The sequence below is a fragment of the Oncorhynchus kisutch genome, linkage group LG14 (genome assembly GCF_002021735.2).
Source record: "Oncorhynchus kisutch isolate 150728-3 linkage group LG14, Okis_V2, whole genome shotgun sequence".
Taxonomy (NCBI): Eukaryota; Metazoa; Chordata; class Actinopteri; order Salmoniformes; family Salmonidae; genus Oncorhynchus; species Oncorhynchus kisutch.
In genome coordinates, this window is record NC_034187.2 from 56,289,651 (window position 1) to 56,316,078 (window position 26,428).

The window sequence follows — 26,428 nt, forward strand, 5'->3', positions numbered from 1 at the left end:
CACTTTATTCATAGTTGTACATTCATTGTCAACTTTTACATAACTACCTCAATTACTTCGTACTCCGTACTGGTACCCCTGTATATAGCCACGTTATCATTACTCATTGTGTATCTATTATTACTTGTATTATAAATGTTCTATTATCTCTCTATTTTCTCTCGCTCTGCATTGTTGGGAAGGGCCCGTAAAGTAAGCGTTTCACTGTTAGTCTACACCTAGCATTTGATGAATACAATGAGATTTTGATTTGATACTTAATTAAAGTGATTAAACAATTTCATTTATTTCAGGGAGGCTATCTAGCTGTTGTAGCTAGATTTTCATTTATTTCAGGGAGGCTATCTAGCTGTAGATTTTCATTTATTTTCATACATCACCTGAGCAAAGAAAATGTTCCTTATTCTTTGACAGTTGATTGATTTTATCACCAGTCCATTTGATAGGAATGCCTAATTACATGTCTAGTATTTGATATTTTAATTGTCTCTCAAAATTCTGATGCGTGAGTGGGCGGAATCACCTTTAAACATCTGATTTCTGACCACCCACAACTGTTTACGCTTAGTAAATAGTAATACTATTACTGGACAGGTCGATTGAAAAATCTATCTAACAAATCGTTGCTCTGATTGGATCCTGCATTGAAAATGGGACGGGCTTTTGCCGGAAATGTCGTTTCCGTGTCTGGATGTAATCATATGCGAGATGGTGCTGTGGACCGAATGGATATTATGAAATAAAATAAATAAAAAATCTAATGTTTCGATGGACCCAATCGCAAATTGAGCATCATTCGCTGTAAAAATCGATTTCGCGGATTTATCTTTCTTGTTTGATATAATTTATCAGTGATTACACCCCCCCAACAAACGCATTTGGCTGTGTGGCTATGACTACGGATTTACTATCTGATTTGGATAGTCGTTTCTTCGCTGATAACCTTCTGACAAACGACGATTGGGGTAAGGTACATAAATGGTAACGTTACTGTAATGTATGTTTACCACCTGGGCAGCATGGATACGTTAGCTAGCTACGTATCTAAAATGATCTGCTACTGTGGCTAGCTAACGCGACTTTCAGCTGATCACGAACGCGTGAAATTGATTATGCATATTCCCTTTACTCACCCTACCCTTAACAGGTTGACAAAGGGAACAAATTGCGAAAAAATCCAAATATGAAAGTTGGTGGTAGAATGATACGCAGTTGGGAGGTGGTTTGGATTCTTTCGTGGCTGTGTCAACTACTAGCTAACGTTATACTTGTACACTGGACAGCCAGCCGGACATGTGAAGGCACAGATGAGATGGGGCTTTAGCTAGTTTAGTATTAGTGCGAGAAAAGCTTGCGCTCTTGCGCTCTGCATAAGATACAGTCTAGCTGAAAATACCATCAGGTCCAAATACCTGAATTACAACTGTATGCAATATGTGAAACAACCATAGGGCTTAGCCTACCCAAAGAATGAAAACATAGATAGCTTTATGGGACGTCTGGTGGTCTGGAATATCTGAGCATCTGTCTTTTTCTTAAATCAGTAGCATTTGCATCTTTCTTGTTTTCATTGTAGGGCACTGTATTTTAGATAACTTCCCCTTTTACTGACTCCCAGGTCATTGCTTTTGTATGCTCAAGTTTGCAGACTTAAGTCTTTGGTTGTCTCATTCAATCAGTCAACTGTGAGCACTTTAACTTCCTGTGATTGCTGAACCTGATTGAACTTTTACATTTACTCTTTATGATAGACAGAATTTAAACAGGCCTGTAGTATGAATCAAAACCAGTTCTGGAAAACGTTTTATAGTTGTAAAGGATAGCCTACTTAATATTCTTTCAGCGTTCTTTCAAGACAAAAAACACCCCACGATAATGTAGGCTTGAACTACAATTTAATTTCATAAATTGGGTCTCTAGTTAATGGGGTTTACTATTATCATGAGTAGCTAAGACTTTTGCTATCCCTTTGCTAATTGAAATTCAACAGTAATGGGGAACAATTCTCAGCACAGAGTAGGTGGGTATCTGATCCCTCTGCTATTAAAGCTGGGTCACCTCAGGGCTGAAATCCTCATTTATTTTAAGCCAGCTTCCCCTCCACTGCTTAGATTTCCCCCTCTTTCCCCCGCCAGAAGACCCAAACTGGACTCCCGTGACTGAAACCTGTTTTTCCTTTAAAATGGGTGTATAAAAGCATCAAACCTGGAGCTTATTTTAGGTGTTGTGTTTATGATCACAACCACCATTTACTAGTAGATCCCTCTTCTTGTTTTAGCTCAAAGGTCAGAGTCATGTGTTTCAAGCCCATGTCAAACCAAATAAGGCACTGGGATCCGTGGCGGACGAGAGGTCGCTGTGGGACAGTGTGAAGGCTTTACGAACGCTATAGCAACTGACACTCAAGCAACTAGACTTGAGCGTGTCGGTAAATGATTGTGTTCCTACAGTACTAACTAATTGGTCTGTCGGTCTGTCCCAGATGCCTGTCTGTACCAGTGCGAGAGCATGGAGGAGGGAGAGGACGGGGAGTACACGAGACGACCGAAATATGAAACATCGGTAAGGATAAAGAGAGTTTCTGCTCATAGACCCTGGCTCTATTTTCTGGCCACTGTACTGTACATGTTGTATCACCACATTGAAGTTAATCCAAACCTATGACCGACGCTAATCGCTCTTTCAATGATTTAGAACTCATTCCCTGTGTACTCAACATGGGGCCGATTCCAATCTACATCCCTTACATCAACCATTGGAAATGTCTTGTTTGTTAGTAATATGAGGTAACCACCACTGTTACCTCCATATCTGCTTTAACAATATGGTCCACATATGAGATCCAGCAACACAGGTAATTCAGAGGTTCAAATCTCCCATGGACTTGATTTGTGATTAAGTCTGTTACACAAGTGTATCTCAAATTAAGATTTGGACCACATAAGACTAGGCCTATCTGATGCAAACATCTCAGTCCATTCAGGGTTGCCAGGCCGTCATTGTAAATAAGAATTTGTTCGTAATTGACCTGCCTGGTAAAATAAAGTTTAAATAAAATAGTGTGCAATAGTGCGACAATCTGCTCATTCTTGCTCTATGAGAGCAGTATCAGTATATATCAGCCAGGCAGCGCTAAACACTAACTAGCAGTGGTGATAGGTCAGTGTGTGATGCCAATGTTAAATAAGGTAACTTGAGTGAGCCTGAGATGGGCCGGTCCATAATGGGGCTGATTGCCTGTTGGGGAAACCGATTGCGTGCCCTCTGTCGACCTACTGACTAATCCAGACAATGACCTAATTCTGTGCTTCGCTTCCTCGCAGTTTGACAACGATCTCGTGCTGACTCTTGATCCCGACAATCCCACGTCGCCATGGAGACAGCTGGATGACAACCTTCTCACAGGTGCAGAGATGAATAAAAATAGGTTTTCCTTTTCAAAGTATTAGTTGTGGTAGTAGACATGTTATTACTGTTATAGAAGGCCCACAAAGCAAAATAATAAGATGAATGATATGGGCCTGAGGATTTCTCCATGTTATTTTAAAGATCAAACATGTACTAGGCTAAAGCAGGAGTTATGTACAGTAGACTTTGGAGCCGTTTGACCTCAAACTATAAGTGGAAATGTAATTATGTGAACATCAATACTTCCCTAATGCACTACCACTTCAATTTATCAATAAGGTGTCATTGTAGCTCAGTGTCAGTTGTAGTGTACTTGCATAACCTTGCTCCCTCCCTCCCTGCTGTCTCTCTGCCTTCCTCTCACTCTTAAGGGGACAGTCCCGTATTGAAAGATAAAATGACGATAACGCAGCCTTTGCCAGTGGACATGTGTAAGTTCCTCTTTGGCTATTGCTTACGTGTGTGTTTTTTAAATCCTGGAATGTGAAATATTCACTGTGTCTTTTTGAATCATTTGTGTGTGCTGTTCCAGTGTTCCGGGTGAAGGCGGAGCCTCCCTCCCCTGCCTCCTCGCTGGCCTCAGACTGCTCCCTGACGTCACTCCCAGACTCACAGGTCAGTCCAAACAGAGATCAACTTCCACATCACACTACTAAAGGCACCTTATGCAACATTGATACATGACTGTGTCTCAGAGTCTCTGAACTAGTTAGCCTAGTTAGAATATGTCAAAGCTAACCAATGTGCAACAAAGGTGTGAATCCTTAAAAAAAAAAATCTAATGTCTTCCACATCTCTCTCTTTCTACCATTCAGATCACAGTGAAAGGGGAGAACCCGCCCACACCTCCTTATATGTTTGGAGATGTGCTGTCGCCACCACTTGGCACATATGAAGTCACGGTGGCCTCCGCGCCACAGGCCCAACCACAGTCACATTTGCTCCCACAGCCACAGCAACACCAGACAGCAGCCAACAATGGCATCAACGCACTTGCCACAGGTGTGTGTTGCTACAGTGATGTCAGCTATACTGTAGGTGTACGTGCTGCACAGGAAAGACTTCATCCACAAGAGAGCAGACTTCATATTTCATGTACTTTTGATGCAAATGTACTTAGACATTTATAGTGCGTGGGAGGGGTTTTAACTCTCACGCGTTCATGCTCTCTGTCACATTGTTTTCTCTATTGCTCATACACACCCTCCCTCCAGTCCACCCCACTGCGGCCACCATCAAAGCCAGTACCATCCTGAGCAGTAAGCCTCCCATCCAGCCCAGGCCTGTGTGTTTATCGGCTCTCCCCGTCCCCCAGTCTCCCAGTCCAGCCAAGGCCCTCGTACTGCACAGCCTGCCTAGCATGGCCCAGAGCAGGCCAGGTGAGTCCTGGGACCAGACTGACCATTTTTCACACATTACCTTTTTCCAGGCTTACCGTTTGGTGAATACACAAGGTTAATTAAAGGGGATCCTTGAATATATATTTTTTATTTAGAGTTACTCTGTCTGTCCTTGTGTGTGTGTACATGCTCAAATCGACACAATGTATATTCCTGCAACGGTTGTTGATTAGAAATCTATTTATAGGGGCCTCTCGAGTGCGCAGCGGTCTGAGAGGTGTCACTAAAGACCCGGGTTCGATCCTGGGCTGTATCACAACCAGCCGTGATCGGGAGTCCCATAGGGCAGCGCACAATTGGCCCAGCGCTGTCCGGGTTAGGGGAATGTTTGGCCGGGGGTTGTTTATTTGACTCATCGTGCTCTAGCGACTCCTTGTGGCGGGCTGGGCGCCTGCAGGGTGACCTCTGTTGTTAGGTGAACGGTGTTTGCTTCCAGGTTAAGCGGGTTGGTGTTAAGAAGCGCAGTTTGGCGGGTCATGTTTCGGAGGACGCATGACTCGACCTTCGGCTCCCGAGTCCGTTGGGGAGGAAAAGGGGGTAAAAAGAAGAGAGAAACTATTTATATATCAGTTTTTTTCCCATTTTTTTTTACTACCCGGATTCTGGATTTTAGTGTGTCTGTCTGGTAAGATAATTTATTATGTAATGGCATGGTTATGTAATAGCTAAGTGATGTCCCATTCCTTTCCTCCCTTAGTGGTGCTTTCCCAGTCTGTCTGTCTGGGGTCCACTCCAGCCATCGTCAAAATGGAGCCTGTCTCTCCCACCATGCCTCACGGCCATAGCCCCACAGCCCCATTCCCCAGCAAACCCGTAGTCCCAGCGTCCTCTCTGCCGGGGAGCAATGGCATTGATGTGAGTGTCTGTCAGTCACATGTCAGTCAGTCAGTGAGTAGGATTGAGTCTCTTTCACTCTCTTCTTCAGCTGTTGTATTACCTCAGTCTTCACTGTCGAATCATACGCTGTGCAATCAGCTGCTGTTAACAACTTCTGCCATAATTCACTTTCATGTGTTCTCCCCTCCGGCCGTGTCACAGATGAAGGTGATGAAGAGGCAGCAGAGGATGATCAAGAACCGGGAGTCGGCGTGCCAGTCACGCAAGAAGAAGAAGGAGTACCTGCAGAACCTGGAGGGCCAGCTGAGGGAGGCGCAGCAGGAGAACGAGTGCCTCCGCAGGGAGAACCAGGCCCTGAGGGAGAGGCTTGTCGGGAAAGAGGTACGGGGTGGGAGGGTGGAGTGGGAGGGAAGATATGCAGGGCTCTACAGTGCGAGCATTACATTTCCAAAGTGAAGGCGGTGTGTATAGAAGTTGGTCTAAATTACTCTAAAGTCTACAAACTGAGACTTTGTCTTTGTGTTTCTTGGCTATGTACATTTTGTTCACAAGCTAGGTTGTTTTTCAACATTAGTTTGAGTCTGCTGCTTCAACTGATAGCGAAGAGATGCCCTGGTCAGATCCCAAATCTCACACACAGACTTACGTGACACGACTCAAGTGGCCCCATAGGCGCACCTGAAAATGGTCTCTTCTGATATTTTGATTAAAATGAAATGAAATGGAGCAATACACCACATTACTTTTTACTAATGCATTGTTTTAGAAACATTACAAATCATGGTCATCTATTCAGTTTTTATTTGACAATTTTTTGCTGTAATTATGGAGGGAAAATATTTAGCCCTGTAAAAAAAATCGGAGTGGTTTTTTTTCTTCCCATCTACCTGCCACAGTGGCTGATGGACCAAAAAGTTCATTTTAGGCCTTTAACCAAATATATTGTATTTCCAGCTGTTTGAAGCTGGTGTACAATCATGGCCAAAAGTTTTGAGAATGACACAAATATTAATTTCCACAAAGTTTTCTGCTTCAGTGTCTTTAGATATTTTTGTCAGATGTTACAATGGAATACGGAATCATAATTATACGCATTTCATAAGTGTCAACGGCTTTTATTGACAATTACATGAAGTTGATGCAAAGAGTCAATATTTGCAGTGTTGACCCTTCTTTTTCAAGACCTCTGCAATCCACCCTGGCATGCTGTCAATTCACTTCTGGGCCACATCCTGACTGTTGGCAGCCCATTCTTGCATAATCAATGCTTGGAATTTGTCAGAATTTGTGGGTTTTTGTTTGTCTACCCGCCTCTTGAGGATTGACCACAAGTTCTCAATGGGATTAAGGTCTGGGGAGTTTCCTGGCCATGGACCCAAAATATCAATGTCAATATCACTTAGTTATCACTTTTGCCTTGTGTCAAGGTGCTCCATCATGCTGGAAAAGGTATTGTTCATCACCAAACTGTTCCTGGATGGTTGGGAGAAGTTACTCTCGGAGGATGTGTTGGTACCATTCTTTATTCATGGCTGTGTTCTTAGGCAAAATTGTGAGTGAGCCCACTCCCTTGGCTGAGAAGCGACCCCACACATGAATGATCTCAGGATGCTTTACTGTTGGTATGACAAAGGACTGATGGTAGCGCTCATCTTGTCTTCTCCGGACAAGCTTTTTTCCGGATGCCCCAATCAATCGGAAAGGGGCTTCATCAGAGAAAATGACTTTACCCCAGTCCTCAGCAGTCCAATCCCTGTACCTTTTGCAGAATATCAGTCTGTCCCTGATGTTTTTCCTGGAGAGAAGTGGCTTCTTTGCTGCCCTTCTTGACACTAGGCCATCCTCCAAAAGTCTTCACCTCACTGTGTGTGCAGATGCACTCACACCTGCCTGCTGCCATTCCTGAGAAAGCTCTGTACTGGTGGTGCCCCAATCCCGCAGCTGAATCAACTTTAAGAGACTTTCTTGGGCTCCCTGAAGCCTTCTTCACAACAATCGAACCGCTCTCCTTGAAGTTCTTGATGATCCGATAAATGGTTGATTTAGGTGCAATCTTACTGGCAGCCCTATCCTTGCCTGTGAAGCTCTTTTTGTGCAAAGCAATGATGACGGTACATGTTGCCTTGCAGGTATACATGGTTGACAGAGGAAGAACAATGATTCCAAGCACCACCCTCCTTTTGAAGCTTCCAGTCTGTTATTCGAACTCAATCAGCATGACAGAGTGATCTCCAGCCCTGTCCTCATCAACACTCACACCTATGTGAGAGAATCACTGACATGATGTCAGCTGGTCCTTTTGTGGCAGGACTGAAATGCAGTGGAAACATTTTTGGGGGATTCCGTTCATTTGCATGGCAAAGAGGGACTTTGCAATTAATTGTAATTCATCTGATCACTCTTCATAACATTCTGGAGTATATGCAAATTCCCATCATACAAACTGAGGCAGAACACTTTGGGAAAATTAATAATTCTTAGACTTGCTTTCTATATGAATGACAGATCTAGAACTCACATTTCTATGTGAATTTGGTCGGGGTCGACCAAAAAGTGACATAATCGCGGCTTTAAGCAAATGTGTTCGGCGATTACATTACTGGGCCAGAGATGGATTTCCCTAATGGACTGGATGGACTGCATTGCTTTCAATTCATCTTTCTAAATGAAAGTTTTAAGAATGTGGTTAAGATTTGTCTGTTTAAGCAATGACTAGATACATTCAAAGATGTGATTGAGGATACGTATTTGTACAGTGTACACTGTGCTTTAACTCTCCTCTCTCTATGTTCCAGGGCAGTGAGTCTGGTAACAATAAGAGGGCCGTCTGCGTCATGGCAGTGCTACTGTTCATGACATTCAGTTTCGGCCCTGTCAGGTAAAAGTCACTGTTCATAGTCACTGCCATTCAATTAAGTGTTAACAATTGGCAAATTGGCCAAAACAAATCCTTTGTTTTAACGAGTCATGTGCGTAACTCCATGATTTAATGTTTGATTTTGACAAAATGTTTTCCTCCAGTATCACAGACAGGAAGCTGGAGACAGGACTACAGGAAGAGGTGGTGCCTCACGCAGGAAGACGTCTCCTGGAGTTTGAGACAGCTCAGGAACACAGCAGAGTGGAGGAAAGGATGGATCCTGAGGAGGAGGAGGAGGAGGAGGGAGGAGAGGATGGGTGGAAGGGAGAAGAAGTGGAGAGGGAATCCACCGATTCATACCAGTTTAGGTGGGTAATAAAGTTCAATTCATAGTTCATTCTGCATATCCATGATGGTGAGCCTGTTCATTATGACCTTTTCACAGCCATCTGCGACTGCTGCCCATGTGGGTCGTACAGCCAATCATGCATCTACCAAAGGTTTTAATTGATGAGGCTTTGCAAACATGGCCAAGTAGTACGCCCTTAGAGAACAAGACAGTGTTTGAGCTGAGCAGAATATTTTCATGCAGTCTAATAATCTAAAATGCAGTCATTCTGGTCTGATCTTGGAAGTAAGTAACAGACTGTCGTAAAATGAACGATGTCCACATACTACTTGCCTGTTAAGTGTTTACTTCATGTTTACGGCCCTTTAAGGACTTGTGCCCTTGAACGCACTAGTTTTCCATAGAATAGTAGTGATATGCTGATTTAGGCTTTCAGAAGGATGTTGAATCTGTTCGAAGTTGCTGTTTCAATCTGCATTACGTGTTTGGCTGTTTTCAGGAACCTGAGTGACGTGTTCAGTGACGTGAAGGATTTGGTCCTGCAGGACATCGACCGCTATTTCACCTCCAATGACTGCAGGCAGTTCAACCGTTCCGAGTCCCTCAGGTAAGCGGTGCTGCTATGGTCGCAACTCAGGAGTCTCTCTTTTTCTCTCTCTTTCTCTCCCACCCACCACATTTATGCAAATATGATATTGCTACTCTATTTACAGTGCACCTGTGTTCTTGTATATCTGTGTTGAAAGGGGGGGCGGGGTATAATATCCTCATAGATCCCACTGTATGTGTTAATAGTACATTATCTGTGCACTCATCTTGACTGTAGCTGACTGTTTCACGTCCTCTTTCAGGCTGGCGGATGAGCTGAGAGGATGGGTTCACAGGCACCAGATCGACAGGAAGAAGTCTGGAGGGAAGCCAAAGATGGTGAAAAAAGCTAAAATAGCGCAGGTGTGGTTTCATTTACTTTCTTAGTATTTCTGTATCAGATCATATTTTCTTATTTTTTCACATTCACATGCGCAGATGAGTACTCATGATACCCTCTGGTGTGTTGAACGACCTAGCTGTTTGAGTTGATGTTCATTGGTATCGTTTGGGTGCACACATTCATCATCGTTGTTTCCCTTCCCTTTTCTACAGAAAGCACTGCTAAGGAAGACAAACTTCTCCAGATATCTTCCCATACAGACTCATCGTTCCATCGAGAGGTAACCGTCGTAGACCACATTTCCCAGTAGTCAACAATGGGTGTTCATGCTTCGATTTCTAAGTGATTCGTTGACTTTTGCATGTTCACTTCTACCATACTAAACCAAGTGTGGCATTTGCATCAACTGAGGAAAAACACTGCTGGAATGAGTCCGACCATTTAAATGATTATTTTTAAATGAATGCTATTTGTCTTGGCTTAACTTCCCTTTTGTCTCTCACAGTCAGATACAAGTGTTCCCTGCCGGTCCCGAGATCAGCTACAGTGACTTCATGGACGCCATCGACCGGCGTGAGGACACCTTCTACGTGGTCTCCTTCAGACGGGTAAGACGGAACAGCGACGCCAAACCTCTAGGGAAGTGAAACCGAGTGTGAATAAAAACGGACGGTGGGTGTCATTTGAAAAATGCAAAACAAACATGTCCTGACATTTCTGAACATACTTTCTGTTTGTAGGATCACCTGCTGTTGCCTGCCATCAGCCACAACAAGACCACACGGCCCAAAATGTCCCTGGTGATGCCGGCTATGTCTGTCAACGGTGACTTTGTTTTTCTTGATATCTAGTTGGAACTATCAGCGGTTTAGAATTATGCATAATTATAGCCCCAATGCACTGCCCCAAACACTTTTTTTTGTTATTTAGTTAGACAAATAAAGGCTATCTATTGTACACTCTCCTCTCCCCATATCCCTGTCAGTGTCTCTCTTTTTTTACATTGCACTCTTTCTTTCTCTCGCCCTCCCACAGAGAGTTTATATAACAAATCCCATGAGATGATGATGCAGGTGGATTGTGAGGTCATGGACACCCGGATCATCCCCATCAAAGCCTCCGATGTTCCCCCGTCCCTCCGCGACCGCCCTTCGGCTCCCCCCGCCCACCATCACCACAGCAACCACACCTCCCTCCGAGGCCGCCACCATCCCCACACCGGTGGAGCGGAGTCTCCACGGCAACCCTTACCCGTCAGAAGACGGGAGGCTGAGTATTACATCAGCCAGGTGGGCCAGGTTTGAGGTTATTGAAGGTGAACAATCGAGAGGGGGATTGGAGGAGAAAGGAGAGGTAGCGGAAAACGGGACCGAGAGGGTAATGGGAGATCGAATAGGTGAAATTAGATGGGGATGCGGACTTAATAAGGGAGAGTTGAAAGGTTATAGGAGGCAAATCTGTTAATGGAATTACGGAGGGCATCTGTACTAATTGAAACGTCATTGTTAAACATCCCTTGCGGTGCCCCGATGTTGAAACGTTGTCTCAGCAACTCAAAGCAAATGTGTTTATTATACTGAAGACTCAATATACTAATAGACCAATGAGTAATAGCCACTTTGCAAACCTGCTCTGTTTTTATATTGAAGAAGTCAAATCAAATTGAAGGGGGAAAAAATCTGAAAACAAAGCGAACCTAAAAGGCTATGCCATCACCCACGTTATTTAACCTCATCCCACTTGACACCCTCTTTTATATATATATTTTTTACATTCTAGGATTCAAGTTTACCAATGGCTCCTAACTAAATCATTTCTTAATATATATACATTTTTTTAAACCTGCCCAAAACATAGACCTGGCAGTTCACTGCACTAAGACAGAGCGCAGAACTAATCACTGAAATATATATGCAGCTAGTGGTAGAATGGACTGCTCATGGTTTCATTTGAGTTTTTGTTGTTGTTGTTGTAGAGGTTGTCTGTATATTTTGTTTTTATCGCTTTCCATTGAAATTCCATTCAGAGGGCTCCTGCAGAAAATGCAGGTCAGATGCTAGTTGTCAGCTTAGATTTGGTTTTTGTTTGTTTATTTTATGTCATGTGTTTTGGATTTGTATGAGGGTTATTTAACTTGAGTTTATTGGTTGTAAATATAAACGGTAGCTGTTGAGTTACTTTTTAAAAATTCATACCTATATTCTGTCCTCTAAACCTCTGCATGTTATGGGCACAAACCTGCTGTTCCTATTTTCCAGAAGTGAGCACAGTAATAATAAGTACATGGATGGACTAAATATATTTGCATTGAATGTAGACCACCACCTTGATCATACCGTGTGTTTCTATATACAGGTGATTTTCTCACTTGCACAAATCTTGCAGCTGATCCATTTGTGTCTCCGTGTAATTATGGAGAACAGCAACAGCTGTGATAGTGCAGAGAAAAAGCCTAGGATGTATTAACATCTGAATAAATTCTCAATGTCATCAGCAATTACTGACACTTTATCCAGAATCATCCAGTTACTCTGAAATTATAAAATGTATTGTTTCTCATACACAGTATATGTGAAGTAATTCCAGTGAACTGTAAGCATCATTTTCAGTTGTCCCCCCCCCCCCCCCCCACACACACACACACACAAATGCAGTCTTAGTCTTTTGACCAAAAGTGATTTCTGAATTTACAATAAGATGTGAAGGCATTTTCTTTAGTTGCAAACTCTCTGTGAACTCTCGCCATGTTTTGTCTGTCTTTCTCTGCCTGAAGCACTGCACACACTTCTTTGGCAAGTGTGTATTTTTGAGATAATAATGCCGTTCTCATGGGAATACCACCCATGTTTGAACTTTTTTTAAATATGAAAAGTAGAATTCTTATTATTAAAAAAATTACAAAAATGGATATGAAACTGTACAAGTTGTGTTAGGGGTGTTGAGGGGTCTCTTTGTAGTCTTATTTCTATTTCAGACCTTGCTTTAGCCAATGAAATACAGGAACACAATGCTACTACTAGTCATGTATGTGAGGTGTCGGACCAAAGACATTTCCTTTTTCATTTACATGTCAATTCACTGTCCCACACACACGCACATTACATGTACACACACACATTACATGTACACACACATTACATGTACACACACACATTACATGTACACACACATTACATGTACACACACAGCAAAACTTTAAGCATGAAAATCTATGGTTATAACGGAAGCAATGTTACAGAAGGGTATTCGGGCCAAGTGAAGAGTAAAGAATAATAAACAGCAACGGGTGGTGGTACTTGGATTATCATTTTCTGCATGATGTGTAGAGAAGTACTATGTATGTAACCACGTTTCCTCCTTCTGAAAATAATCTGTGGCGCAACCTTTTTGAGGTCCTAATACTTCTTCTTGTTATATGTGCTAAAAGAGAGGATATCCTTGTTACTGAAGCCAATTCTAAAGTATAGTTTCACCGGGTCATCTAACTGCAGGCTTTTCATTGGTGGCGCGCACAGCAACAGGGAGTCGGGGAGACATGCTGTTAACTAAATCTCCTACTTTAATCTTGAAATTTAACTCCACATTTAGACTTTATTCTCAAAATATCGGCACTTTATTCTTTACTATCGTGCAAAAAAAATTATAATCCAAGTACCACCACCCGTCGCCATTATTATAATTGTTTTCTTCACATGGCCGTAATACTCTTCCGTACAATGTACATATATTATATATATATAATATGTTCAACGCCGCCTGTCTTTTCTTATTTAAATGAATTTTCATAAATAAAACTTTTTAAAATGTCCTCTTTCCCTGAATGAGAAGTTTGAGCTGCTGCCTTTTTGAATTTGATAAATAAAGTGATTTTTTTTTAAGTACACTGTTGCCTTTCTCTTGAACATACCCAAAAAGCAGGATCAACATGAACACAACTCTAAAAAAATATATACATATATTGTTCATAGGGCTCTGACGCTATCCACCAACGTTTTCCTTCTAATTCTTCTTACGCCTCCAGTCTGTCACCATTTTTCTGTAACCTCGATTCGATCTCTTAAACCGAAAGCCAGAGTAGTTGTCTCGTTCCAGCAGCTTTAATTGTCAGCTGATACAAATACCATCCTTGGCTTGGTCTTGTGCAAATAAGCAGAGAATACCTTCTCTACTGAATGCTGTCGCTTTATCTCGCGACTGCGTTTTCATCTCGCTCGTGCATGTAGCCTTACGAATACACTGCAAATGATTAAACAAGTCAAATTTGTCTTTGCAGCAGGAGGAGCAGTTTTGCATCAGAGGGAAATGCATGTAAAAGGACAACCTAAAAGTAAAGGAAAACTGTTCTGGTGACCATGTAAACAAAGCTTCATATAGACTGGCAGCTATGTTTTTCAGGGCAAGAACAAGAACCCATCATTATTCATGGACAAGCTGAGGTAGTTGAATGTTCAGCCCAGACTGGTGACGTGAGATGGTGAAGTACATTTGAGTTCTCAGAGGACAGGGCACTGCTTTGACAGAGAACCAAGGGCCTAATTGCTGAAGTAATGCCTAGCTGTAAAGCAGAAGGCAGATGACTGAGAGCGAGATTCCAGGTGGGGCTTCCTGCACCCCGTGACAAAGTCGATGCTCAGGAATGACCTATTCCTGAGGTATTCAGAAAAACGAGTCAAGAACAGTCCAAAAATTTAAAAAAAAGTGTGCCTGATTGATGACTTTTACATTCCCTAAAGTAACTAATCAAATGGGTTCTTTTTCAGTGTCTTTTCTTGCTCATCGGGCTTTATGGATAACAAAGAGCGCAAAGGTAAAGGTTAATACTACTGAGAGACTCAAAATGTTTGTCCTCATCAGGCATCTTTCTCAGCTAGGGGGCACTTGAGATCTGTGCATTGTGCCTTCTGGGTGAATCAGACCCCAGTCTTTGATGGTGGGGTTGTATGACCAAAAAGTACATCTCCATGTTAGACCCTTACAGGACCTCAGAATAGTCCATAACATTGGGAGACATTTCGGTCTGGTCACTTGAACGGACTGCAGGGAATTACTACTTTCGTTTTTGAAAGCATTTTATTCTATTTTGGAGGTAATAAAATAGACTTTTGGCTCAGAAAACATGGGAAAAGAGGGACGACTACAACCAATTTTGATAAAGTCATAAGTTCAAAGGAGAGTGTTTTGGCTTTGAAAAAGTATGGATGGGGGGGTGACACACCCTAACCCTTAGGGGCGATGACAATTCTGCCTCCAGAACATTCCAATGATTCTCTTTAGATCGCACTATAGTATAGCTTCTTGGAGTGGAGTAATTTACACTGATTTACAGGATGATTTTGTACAGTCTGTACAAGAAACATTAGCTTATACCTAAAAATGTTATTTCAGTAGGTTGCATGTCTTGGATTTTAAATTCAGTAGGAAATATTCTCACACACACACACACACACACAGCTGATTTATGGTGTATTAGAAGCCTGTCTGGCCCTCAGGTAGGGGTTCACAGTCAGGTTCTACATTTACCCCCAGGGTTACAGACATGAAAGACAGTCCCAGTAAGCAAAATTACGTTAAGAAGATGTCTAAAATACGAGATATTTTAGGTTCTAAAATGTAAGATGAAAATACGTATTTTCCGGATGTTGAAGTCAGGTATATTTTCAGTTCTGAATGAAAGTTAGACATCTAATAAAATAACTAAAACTACAATTATATTCTCAGTAACACTTACAGATTTGTAGTTAATTTTTATCACTGTGATATGTTGTCTACCTTAGTTGAATGCACCTGACTAAGTCGCTCTGGACAAGGGCGTCTGCTTAATGACCTAAATGTAAAAACAAATACATGCAAAGCATGCTGGGTATTATTCTAATGAGTGCAGCCCCCAAACAAGTACACCTTTGGTCGATGAGGTCTAGACCAAATCTTAACAAATAATAGACATATAGGCTCATAAGTTTGAACAGCACAGCAGAGTACAGTACAGCTTAATTCAGTAGAGTACAGTACAGTAGTTTACTTCAGTAGAGTACAGAACAGTTTAGTTCAATAGAGTACATTAGAGTAAAGGAGGGTACAATCCAGTAAATTATACTGTACTATACTCAACTGTGCTTTATAGATCTCTACTTTATGTTTCTTTAGTTTACTCTGTGCTCTACTGTACCACCAGTGGTCCGCCCAATAGGGTGTTTGGGGCGGCGCCCCACTTGTGATTTGCCCCAATATTATTTATTTTAATTTAAAAAAATATATATATATTATATAATTCATGGATTGTTTTTAAATGCTCATAAACGTGTAGTAAATGTGTACATTTTACTACTTAAAAACTATATTATTCAAAACAAGCTGTTCAGTTACTTACTACTCTGTGACTGCCAGGCAGCTCCGTCTCCGTGGGTGCATAGGCCATGTTTTCCAGCTATTTGCTGAGGGGGGAACTGCCCCAATGAAATCACAGGATTTTATAGCATAAATTATAACCGCACAAAGTAAATGCACTCAAATGTGCATTCAATCAACCTATTCTCCTCTTCCCATTTTTTATTACATTACAATTTACAGGAGCAATTAGGATTAAGCGCTTTGCTCGAAGGCACATTGGCAGATTTTTCACCTTGTCGGCCCGGGGATTCAAACCAGCAAACCTTTCGGTTACTTGCCCAACCCTCTTAACCCAGTTTCAACTGACCTGAGCCCTAGGACCATGCCCCAGGTCTACCTGACATGATGACTCCTTGCTGTCCCCAGTCCACCTGACCGTGCTGCTGCTCCAGTTTCAACTGTTCTGCCTTATTATTATTCGACCATGCGGGTCATTTATGAACATTTGAACATCTTGGCCATGTTCTGTTATAATCTCCACCCGGCACAGCCAGAAGAGGACTGGCCACCCCACATAGCCTGGTTCCTCTCTAGGTTTCTTCCTAGGTTTTGGCCTTTCTAGGGAGTTTTTCCTAGCCACCGTGCTTCTACACCTGCATTGCTTGCTGTTTGGGGTTTTAGGCTGGGTTTCTGTACAGCACTTTGAGATATCAGCTGATGTACGAAGGGCTATATAAATACATTTGATTTGATTTAACCGCTAGTTTTTCTGCTGCCCAATGAGTCTATCACGCCAGAAGGCTCACTTCTGCACGTGAGACTAGATCTGCTCAGTACAGATGCTGCTAAAGCAAAAATAATCATACCAATCATGGGAGCCTGGGACCTAATAAACCAGACACCTACATCCAACAAGAACTGAAGGACAGAGAGATACACTATTTAGAACCTTCTCATGGCAGATCTGGTAGAACAAAAAAAACATGGCCAATTGTTTCCCCCCATGTTGTTAATCAGGTTCTACTGTAGGTGACAGGGCGACATGGATCCCAAAGCATAATCAAGTTAATTAGCCAGCTACAGTCATTTTGATAAACATTGAGAAATAGTTCGCTAGATTTTTTGGGGGGTCAAATTAAACAGTTATCTACCCTTGATGAGCAGCTAGCTGGCCATATTTATTTATAAATCAATTTATAAATTGGGAGGTGCCGGAATAAAAAGTGAGAATGAGAGGGGTGTGAACTGGGGGGCTCTGAGGTACCGGAACGCATGAAAGCGTGTCGACATTAAGGGCAGGCCTTACGGGGCCTGGCCTGCTCTACTGTACCTCCTTGCCCGTACTAATAAAATATTGATCATTTATTTGACCGAGATGCGCACCGACAAAAAGATGCATCAATCTCAGATAAAGCATCCGATCATGCAAAACAGCGCCCCTCTGTCTCAGTATGTGTATACCATGTATCTGATGCTGTCTGGACAAAAAGAGTATGGCATGTCATACTATTTCTGGCCAGACAGGATCAGATACATATGCTACAAACAGTGGATTCAGAAAGTATTTAGACCCCTTGACTTTTTCCACATTTTGCTACGTTACAGCCTTATTCTAAAATATATATTTTTTTAAAGTGAAAACAGGTTTTTAGACATTTTTGCAAATGTATTAAAAATAAAAAACAGAAATACCTTATTTACATAAGAATTCAGACCCTTTGCTATGAGACTTGAAACTTAGCTTCCAACTTCCATTTATCAACCTTGAGATGTTATTACAACTTGATTGGAGTCCACCTGTGGTAAATTCAATTGATTGGGCATGATTTGGAAAGGCACACACCTGTCTATATAAGGTCCCACAGTTGACAGTGCATGCCAGAGCAAAAACCAAGCCACGAGGTCGAAGGAATTGTCCGTAAAGCTCCGAGACAGGATTGTGTCGAGGCACAGATCTGGGGAAGTGTACCAAAACATGTCTACAGCATTGAAGGTCCAGAGAACACAGTGGCCTCCATCATTCTTAAATGGAAGAAGTTTGGAATCACTAAGACTCTTCCTAGAGCTGGCTTCCCAGCCAAACTGATCAATCGGGGGAGAATGGCCTTGGTCAGAGGGGTGACCAAGAACCCTCTGTGGAGATGGGAGAACCTTCCAGAAGGACAACCATATCTGCAGCACTCCACCAATCAGGCCTTTATGGTAGAGTGGCTTGACAGAAGCCAGTCCTCAGTAAAAAAGCACATGACAGCCTGTTGGAGTTTGGCAAAAGGCACCTAAAGACTCTCAGACCATGAGAAACAAGATTCTCTGGTCTGTTGAAATCAAGATTTAACTCTTTGGCCTGAATGCCAAGTATCACGTCTGGATGAAACCTGGTACCATTCCTACTGTGAAGCATTGTGGTAGCAGCATCATGGGAGACTGGTCAGGATCAAGGGAAAGATAAACAGAGAAAAGTACACAGAGATCCTTGATGAAAACCTGCTCCAGAGCACTCAGGACCTCAGACTGGGGCCAAGGATTCACCTTCCAACAGGACAACGACCCTAAGCACACAGCCAAGACAACTCTGGAATGGCTTTGGGACAAGTCTCTGAATGTCCTTGAGTGGCCCAGCAGGAGCCTGTACGCTCCCCATCCAACCTGACATCACTTGAGAGGATCTTTGTTTTATTTGTATTATTTAGTATTTTTTTATTTCACCTTTATTTAACCAGGTAGGCTAGTTGAGAACAAGTTCTCATTTACAACTGCGACCTGGCCAAGATAAAGCAAAGCAGTGCGACAAAAACAACAACAACAACGGAGTTACACATGAGATAAACAAATATACAGTCAATAACACAATAGAAAAATCTGTGTACAGTGTGTGCTAATGAAGTAAGGAGATAAGGCAATAAATAGGCCATAGTGGCGAAGTAATTACCATTTAGCAATTAACACTGGAGTGATAGATGTGCAGATGAGGATGTGCAAGTATAAATACTGGTGTGCAAAAGAGCAGAAAAACAAATATGGGGATGAGGCAGGTAGTTGAATGGGCTATTTACAGATGGGGTGTGTACAGCGGTAAGCTGCTCTGACAGCTGATGAATAAAGTTAGTGAGGGAGATATAAGTCTCCAACTTCAGTGATTTTTGCAATTCGTTCCAATCATTGACCAGTGAAATATACCTGCTGGAGCGCGTGCTATGGGTGCGTGCTGCTGTGGTGACCAGTGAGTTGAGATAAGGCGGGGCATTACCCCGCATTTAAGAGCAGTTGGAGGCCATGGAAGGAGTGTTGTATGGCATTGAAGCTCGTTTAGAGGTTTGTTAACACAGTGTCCAAAGAAGGGCCAGATGTATACAGAATGATGGTGTCTGCGTAGAGGTGGATCAAAGAATCACCCTCAGCACGAGCAACATCATTGATATATACAGAGAAAAGAGTCGGCCCGAGAATTGAACCCTGTGGCACCCCCAAAGAGACTAACAGGCCCTTCAATTTGACACACTGAACTCTATCTCAGAAGTAGTTGGTGAACCAGGCGAGGCAGTCATTAGAAAAACCAAGGCTGTTGAGTCTGCCGATAAGAATACTGTGATTGACAGAGTCGAAAGCCTTGGCCAGGTCGATGAAGACGGCTGCACAGTACTGTCTTTTATCGATGGTGGTTGTGATATCGTTTAGGACCATGACCAGCTCGGAAACCGGATTGCATAGTGGAGAAGGTACGGTGGGATTCTAAATGGTCGGTGATCTGTTTGTTAACTTGGCTTTCGAAGACTTTAGAAAGGCAGGGCAGGATGGATATAGGTCTGTAACAGTTTGGGTCTAGAGTGTCTCCCCCTTTGAAGATGGGGATGACCGTGTCCGATTTCCAATCTTTAGGAATCTCAGATGAGGGGGGGGGGCAGTTGCTGCGGGGGTTGCAGAGCTGTTGGCCGGGGTTGGGGTAGCCAGGTGGAAAGCATGGCCAGCCGTAGAGGAATGCTTATTGAAATTCTCGATTATTGTGGATTTATCGGTGGTGACAGTGTTTCCTAACCTCAGTGCAGTGGGCAGCTGGGAGGAGGTGCTCTTATTCTCCATGGACTTTACAGTGTCCAAAGCTTTTTGGAATTAGTGCTGTAGGATACAAATTTCTGTTTGAAAAAGCTAGCCTTTGCTATCCTAACTAATTGTGTATATTGGTTCCTGACTTCCCTGAAATGTTGCATATCACTGGGACTATTTGATGCTAATGCAGTACACCACAGGATCTGCAAAGAAGAATGGGAAAAACTCCCCAAATGCAGGTGTGCCAAGCTTGTAGCATCATACCCAAGAAGACTGGAGGCTGTAATTGCTGCCAAAGGTGCTTCAACAAAGTACTGAGTAAAGGGTCTGAATACTTATGTAAATATGATATTTCAGTCATTTAAAAAAATGTTTTTGCAGAAAAAAAAAAAACGTGTTTTTGCTTTGTCATTGTTGGGTATTGTGTGTAGATTGATGAGGGAAAAAATATAGTTAATACATTCTAGAATATTGCTGTAACGTTACAAAATGTGGAAAAGTCAAGGGGTCTGAATACTTTCCAAATGCTCTGTATACTGAGACAGTGGGGCACTGTTTGGCCCGCACGGATACTTTCTCCTGTGATGGTTTCAGCAGAGAGGAAGAGGCGAAGCGAGAGGGCTCACTCTTGCCAAAATCTGCTCAGAATACGCCCAATGCGTTTTTATGGGCATATTATGTAGACCTAAGCTTGTTGCCGGCCTTCCTGCCTTTGGGACAACGACTCCCATTGTTTGGGCAGAGACATGAGCATCTCATCATTATATACAGATCTCTGGTTTTAGCTTCTTGCGAATTGGAAGGGAAATATCCAAATCTGAACCAATCATAGACGTCTATGTTTGGGCTAAATAAAGGCCGGTCCATCCTAATATTGAGTAGCACCCCCTTTTGCACAGCCTCAGTTTGTTGGGGGTGGACTCTACAAGGTCTTGAAAGTGTACCACAGGGATGCTGACCCATGTTGACTCCAATGCTTCCCACAGTTGTGTTAAGTTGGCTGGATGTCCTTTGGGTGGTGGACCATTCTTGATACACATGGGAAGCTGCTGAGCGTGGATAAAATCTAGCAGCAGCTGTTCTTGACACACTCAAACCATTGCCTGGCTACCATACCCCGTTCAAAGGCAGTTCAATCTTTTGTCTTGCCCAGTCACCCTCTGAATGGCACACATACACAATCCATGTCTCAATTGTCATGACATGAATAAGGGATCATAGCTTTTTCCTGGATTCACCTGGTCATTTTATGTCATGGAAAGAGCAGTTGTTCCTAATGTTTTGCACACTCAGTGTAGACGTCTATGTTTGGGTCAAATCAAGGCCAGTCCAGACCAAAAATGTACGTCCGTGGACGTTGGTATCGAAGCCGGACAGGACCAAAAAAATACGTCCAAAATACGTCAGTGTCGTTCCGTGCGCACTTCTGCCCTCTGGTGCCCATGCTTTACATTGAAACAGGTCAGATGTAAAGCGTTCTGCAGACACGAAAATCTAGTAGTGAGCAATCCATCCCTAACAATGCTTTTGTTCCTCAGAGAACCCAGGGGATCCAAGGCTTTTCTCAATGGAAGATGGTTCTTCCATTGACATTTTAAGCTAATGCGTCAACAAGTCTGCAAAGTCGCACAAAACTGTTATGGACATTTAAGTTAATGACCACTTCAAGAACAAAATCTCTGCAGAGAGAAAGAAGGCAGGGATAGAAAATGTACACCCCATCCCTCAGTACTTTGGCAGGAGTTACACATAACCTGTGTCATGCCAACACAGCCATGAGAGAGACAGAGATGAAGCTCAAGAGTGGACTGTAAATGATCATGATAATATCAGAGATGGAAACTCATTAGTAAGTTTGCTTAACACGAGTTAAAGTCCCCATGATATCATTTCCTTATTTTGTGGTCCTGACAGATGATATCATTTCAAATATATTACTGTCCCGTTTTTTTATAATACAGTAATAAGGGTTATTTTTTTCTACTTGGGTATTTCTTTCCTTTTTATTATTTTTCTTTCTGGCACACAAGGAAAAAGACTCGTTTTTGAAATCAATTGCTGATGACAGACTATTGTGTGTGTACGGGAACGCTTCTCGTTCTCTCCCACTGTTTTACGACAGTGTCCAGTAATTATCTTATTGCTGCTGAAACAATCTCAGAGGGCTCTTCAAACTCTTTTGATCTTCTCATTCACACACACACATGCAAACCTGCAAATAGATTCTCTCTCACACACGCACACACGCACACACACATTTGTGAAGCTTATTGCAAACCATTTGTACAATGACCAAGAATGGGCTAAAGTTACCCATTCAAATACACACCTATTAAATGTCTAGAGCTGCTGCAATGTGGGTGAGGGAAATATAGACCCATAACAATAACAGTGGGTCCCGGGCACAAATAGCTTTCATGTCAAGGTGGTGATAAAGTCCAACCACCCGGAACACCCTCTGCTTGTAAACACGCCAACTGGCTGGCTGAACATGTGAGTATGTTTGTGTGTCCAGGCATGTATAGTGTGCTTGTGTTTATGCAGATGTGTGTGTCCAGGCATGTATTGTGTGCTTGTGTTTATCTAGTTGTGTGTCCAGGCATGTACATCTGTTTACATTGTCTCCATGTGGTGTTGAGGAAGTGTCAGGGCATGGACAATGGTTTATCTTTGTGTGCTGTGTATCTACCTGCATCTCTCTCTCTCTCCACCGTCCTGAGCGAAGACGAGTTTGTAGATGCGTTCCTACGCTTTAGCGTGGGTGTTATGTCATTCTCTATTCACAGCATTCTGCGCTGTCTTTATAAGCGCAGACCGGAAAGACCTACATACGGTATTTAAGCACTGTGCTCGCTTAGCCTGTTTCAACATGTAGCATGTTTAGGTCTGTCTAACCTGCCCCCCGAAAAATCGACACGCTCCAGTCATTTTATTCAATTGAGCTTCATTTCACTTTTATTTGACTGGGTCTGGTTGGCTTGGGCTACAGCAGTGGAAACTCTCCATTTATGTAAAGCTGGCTTCCTGATTTACGACTGGCGGTCCAACTTGGCCTGTGTGCGCTGACAGACAGTGTGCGGGAGGGGCACTGTCAGTGTGTGTATGTACAGTGGGGTTTGAAATGATTGACACCCTTTGATAAAGATGAACAATAATGTCTGTATAAAATAAAAAGTTGAAATACTGAGCTATATGGTATGCTCAAAACAGTGGAGACATTACGTTAGTACAGTTGCTCAGAGAAAGAGACTTTGTTTAGCAAGTCATTTTCTTTCTTCAAAACGAATTTAGGGGTCAAGATTGACACCGCTAAAAGACTAAATAAAGTAGTTAAAAGTTCCATAATTCCAGCACGCAATGACATCAAGCTTGTGAATCTACTTGTTGGGTGTATTTGCAGTTTGTTTTGGTTGTGTTTCAGATTATTTTGTGCCCAATAGAAATGAATGGTAAATCATGTATTGTGTGATTTTTGGAGTTACTTTTATTACAAATAAGAATATAATAGGTTTCTCACCATTACCAATAACAGGGGAGGTTAGCATGTTTGATCTTTGACCCTCTATAACTTTCTCACTCATCGTTATTCACGATTCATTCAGGATAATAATGGTAGACATCCAAGTGTCTTCTGGTCATTGCGTGCTATGAATATATGGGACCAAATACTCAACTTTTGACTACTTTGTTGATAAGAATCTTTAGGGGTGTCGTTAATTTTGACACCTACCTTTTTGAGAAAAAAAAGATGACTTGTTAAACAAAATCTATTTCTCTGAGCAATTGTATGAGTATAAAGTATTTTTTTGCATTCAATATAGCTCAGCATTTGAATGATTTATTTTATACAGTCATTATTGCTCGTCTTCATCAAGGGTGTCAATCATTTCGGACCCCCCTGTGTGTGTGTGTGTGTGTGTGTGTGTGTGTGTGTGTGTGTGTGTGTGTGTGTGTGTGTGTGTGTGTGTGTGTGTGTGTGTGTGTGTGTGTGTGTGTGTGTGTGTGTGTGTGTGTGCGTGTGCAGGGCCCACGTGTGAGGGGACACACAAACCTCTTGAAAGGCAGAGTCTAGATTTACGCCACCTTGTCCGAGCTGGTGAGTGTGATTTATGCTGTGCGTGCATGAGCCAGTAGTATGAGCACTGAAACAGCACATGTGCTCACTGTTTATATGGGCAGGGAATATGTCCTTGCTTTGTTGTTAAGTGTTGAGCACATGCCCTGGGCATATGTCTGCCCTGTGTGAGCCTACACCGCTTTGTGGGAACGAACATATTCCACACAATAACAGATTGAGTGCTAATGAACATGCAGAGCGTAAAGGACAGCCAAGCCTTCTCCTCACTGGATGTATAATTCTCCACTGACCCCTGTTAAATGCGTTTATCATCTCTCACTTGAACATGTGACAGTTATAACCAATTTGAAAGGACAGCAGAGTTTAAGATGGCTGTTAAATGTCTCTACGTGTTCACAGCGGCTGTGGAAACAAGGCTACCGCTTGTATCCTCTGTTGACTTTGACATTTCAGGGCATTTTCTCGAAATAACACCTTGTATCTGAGCCAGCCCGCTACACTGGAATACGGTGGCAACAAGACTGCACAATAAGACCATTGGCACTGTATTCATGTCACCAGCTCCCGGCTAAAAGCCATCAACGGTCTCAGGAACAATGCGGTTAAATGAACGTCCATAAATGTTTATTTAACATGTTTGGTATGTGTTGGGAGATGTTATGGAGAAATACGTGTAGGATCATTGTTTTCATCAGAGTTGGTTACTCAGTCAAGCTCATCTTGCAATGGTTTGGCTGCAATGGGTTTTATGTACACTCTGTGGCCAATATGCTGCCTTCACGGAAGCTACCTCACATCAGCTCTTTGCCCGAGGGCCCGATGCATCAGCCGCCCCAGACGAGCTTTGACCCATAAATCTGTGTATATGTTCTAACTTCAAGCCACAGGTCTGCGCATAATCAAAGCAGTGTGAAGACCACTACCTAACTGCGAGTTAGGAGGGAGCGAGAGAGTGCAATTGTATTCTGACACGTGTGTACATAGATCCATGTTGTGTGCATCTGACGTGGATGTGGTAAATGTGTTTTTGATAGGGCTTGACTCCGTAACGCTTGTACAGTAGGAACTGACTGCAGAAGACTCAAGACTAGTAACGTTACGTACGTACTGCTTGGATCGAAGTAAGGTAGCATTGTGCGAGAGAGTCGAAACGGCTCATAGGAACTGGAGCCTATCTCCTTATTCTGTGGCGTGAGGTAGCTTGATGTGCAAGTACACCCCCTGGACAGGACGCTAGTCTATCGGAGCTTGGATCGAAGACTGCATCTGAATTTATCATTGACATAAAAGGGTTTTGGTTACAGTTGTACATGCATTCAAGTGTCAAAGATGTATGTATATTTGTGTGTGCGTGCGCAAAATAATATGCAATATATAGGTAATGGATTTAGGCATCCTTGTGTGTTTCATGTCTTTTACTTTGTACTTCATTCACCTCGTGTCTTAACTCAAACCTCAGATTTAAAAAAGTAATTTACCGGAGCCAATGGTCCCAAACCCGGGAGTCCCGGGTCTACAGGCAGCCGATAATTTTAAGAGAGAGCCTTCCTCTCGCTGTCTGGGTATTGTCTCTTCGTCTGTCTCTGTCTGTCATTCAATTTTACCATCAAGAAGCTACATCCCACGTCAAAGCAATGAGTTAGATATTATAGCATTATTCTCATCAGTCGAATCAAAACATGTGGCTTGGATTTACTTTGTTCACTTTTTTTTATCTGTTCTGGCCTGTTTGGATCTGTCCTCCTCCGAGAACCATTCATTTCCTTCATTGGGTGTCCATGTCCCGGCCTTTTTGCCTCTTTCTCTATTTCCTGAATGATAGACACACTACGTGCCACCATTTTGGCTCCAAAGTAATAACCGTCAACTGGGGCTGCTTTGAAAGTGAGATGGACATTGTCAGTTCTGTTTCACGGAATGTGTGTGTGCATGTATATACCTGAGTCTGGAGAGCTGGAAATTAGGCAGAGGCTGCTAGGTCCAGGAACCATGCTGGCTCTATTTAAATGGCTCTGCATGGGGACTATGGCAGTAGGCATGTGTCCATCTTGGCTCTAGCGCTTCACGTGTTTTATGTCTTTCCCTGCAGTGGAAAAAGAGCGAGGAGGGGACACAGGGAGGAAGAGAGAGTTACTATAAATGTCCGTTTGGACAATTCAAGCCCAACTTCTAGGGCAATGCCACCTCAGACTAT

General features: G+C 42.6%; 1 protein-coding gene across 2 annotated transcripts; it reads left to right on the top strand.

The window, feature by feature from the left end:
* The first annotated feature begins 665 nt into the window (after positions 1–665).
* On the top strand, positions 666–13,668 carry LOC109903591 (cyclic AMP-dependent transcription factor ATF-6 beta-like). Of its 2 annotated transcripts, none has more exons than XM_020500386.2 (17): positions 666–965; positions 2,483–2,562; positions 3,324–3,405; positions 3,780–3,839; positions 3,941–4,023; positions 4,224–4,410; positions 4,623–4,787; positions 5,506–5,696; positions 5,847–6,026; positions 8,441–8,523; positions 8,667–8,873; positions 9,354–9,461; positions 9,706–9,805; positions 9,998–10,065; positions 10,291–10,393; positions 10,526–10,610; positions 10,821–13,668. In XM_020500386.2, exons 1-17 carry the CDS (start codon positions 893–895, stop codon positions 11,087–11,089), a joined length of 2,124 nt encoding a protein of 707 aa, XP_020355975.1. In that variant the 5' UTR covers positions 666–892; the 3' UTR covers positions 11,090–13,668. The 2 variants fall into 2 exon arrangements, with proteins under 2 accessions (XP_020355975.1, XP_020355976.1); XM_020500387.2 differs by having other exon boundaries at positions 5,506–5,663.
* Positions 13,669–26,428: the final 12,760 nt, after the last annotated feature.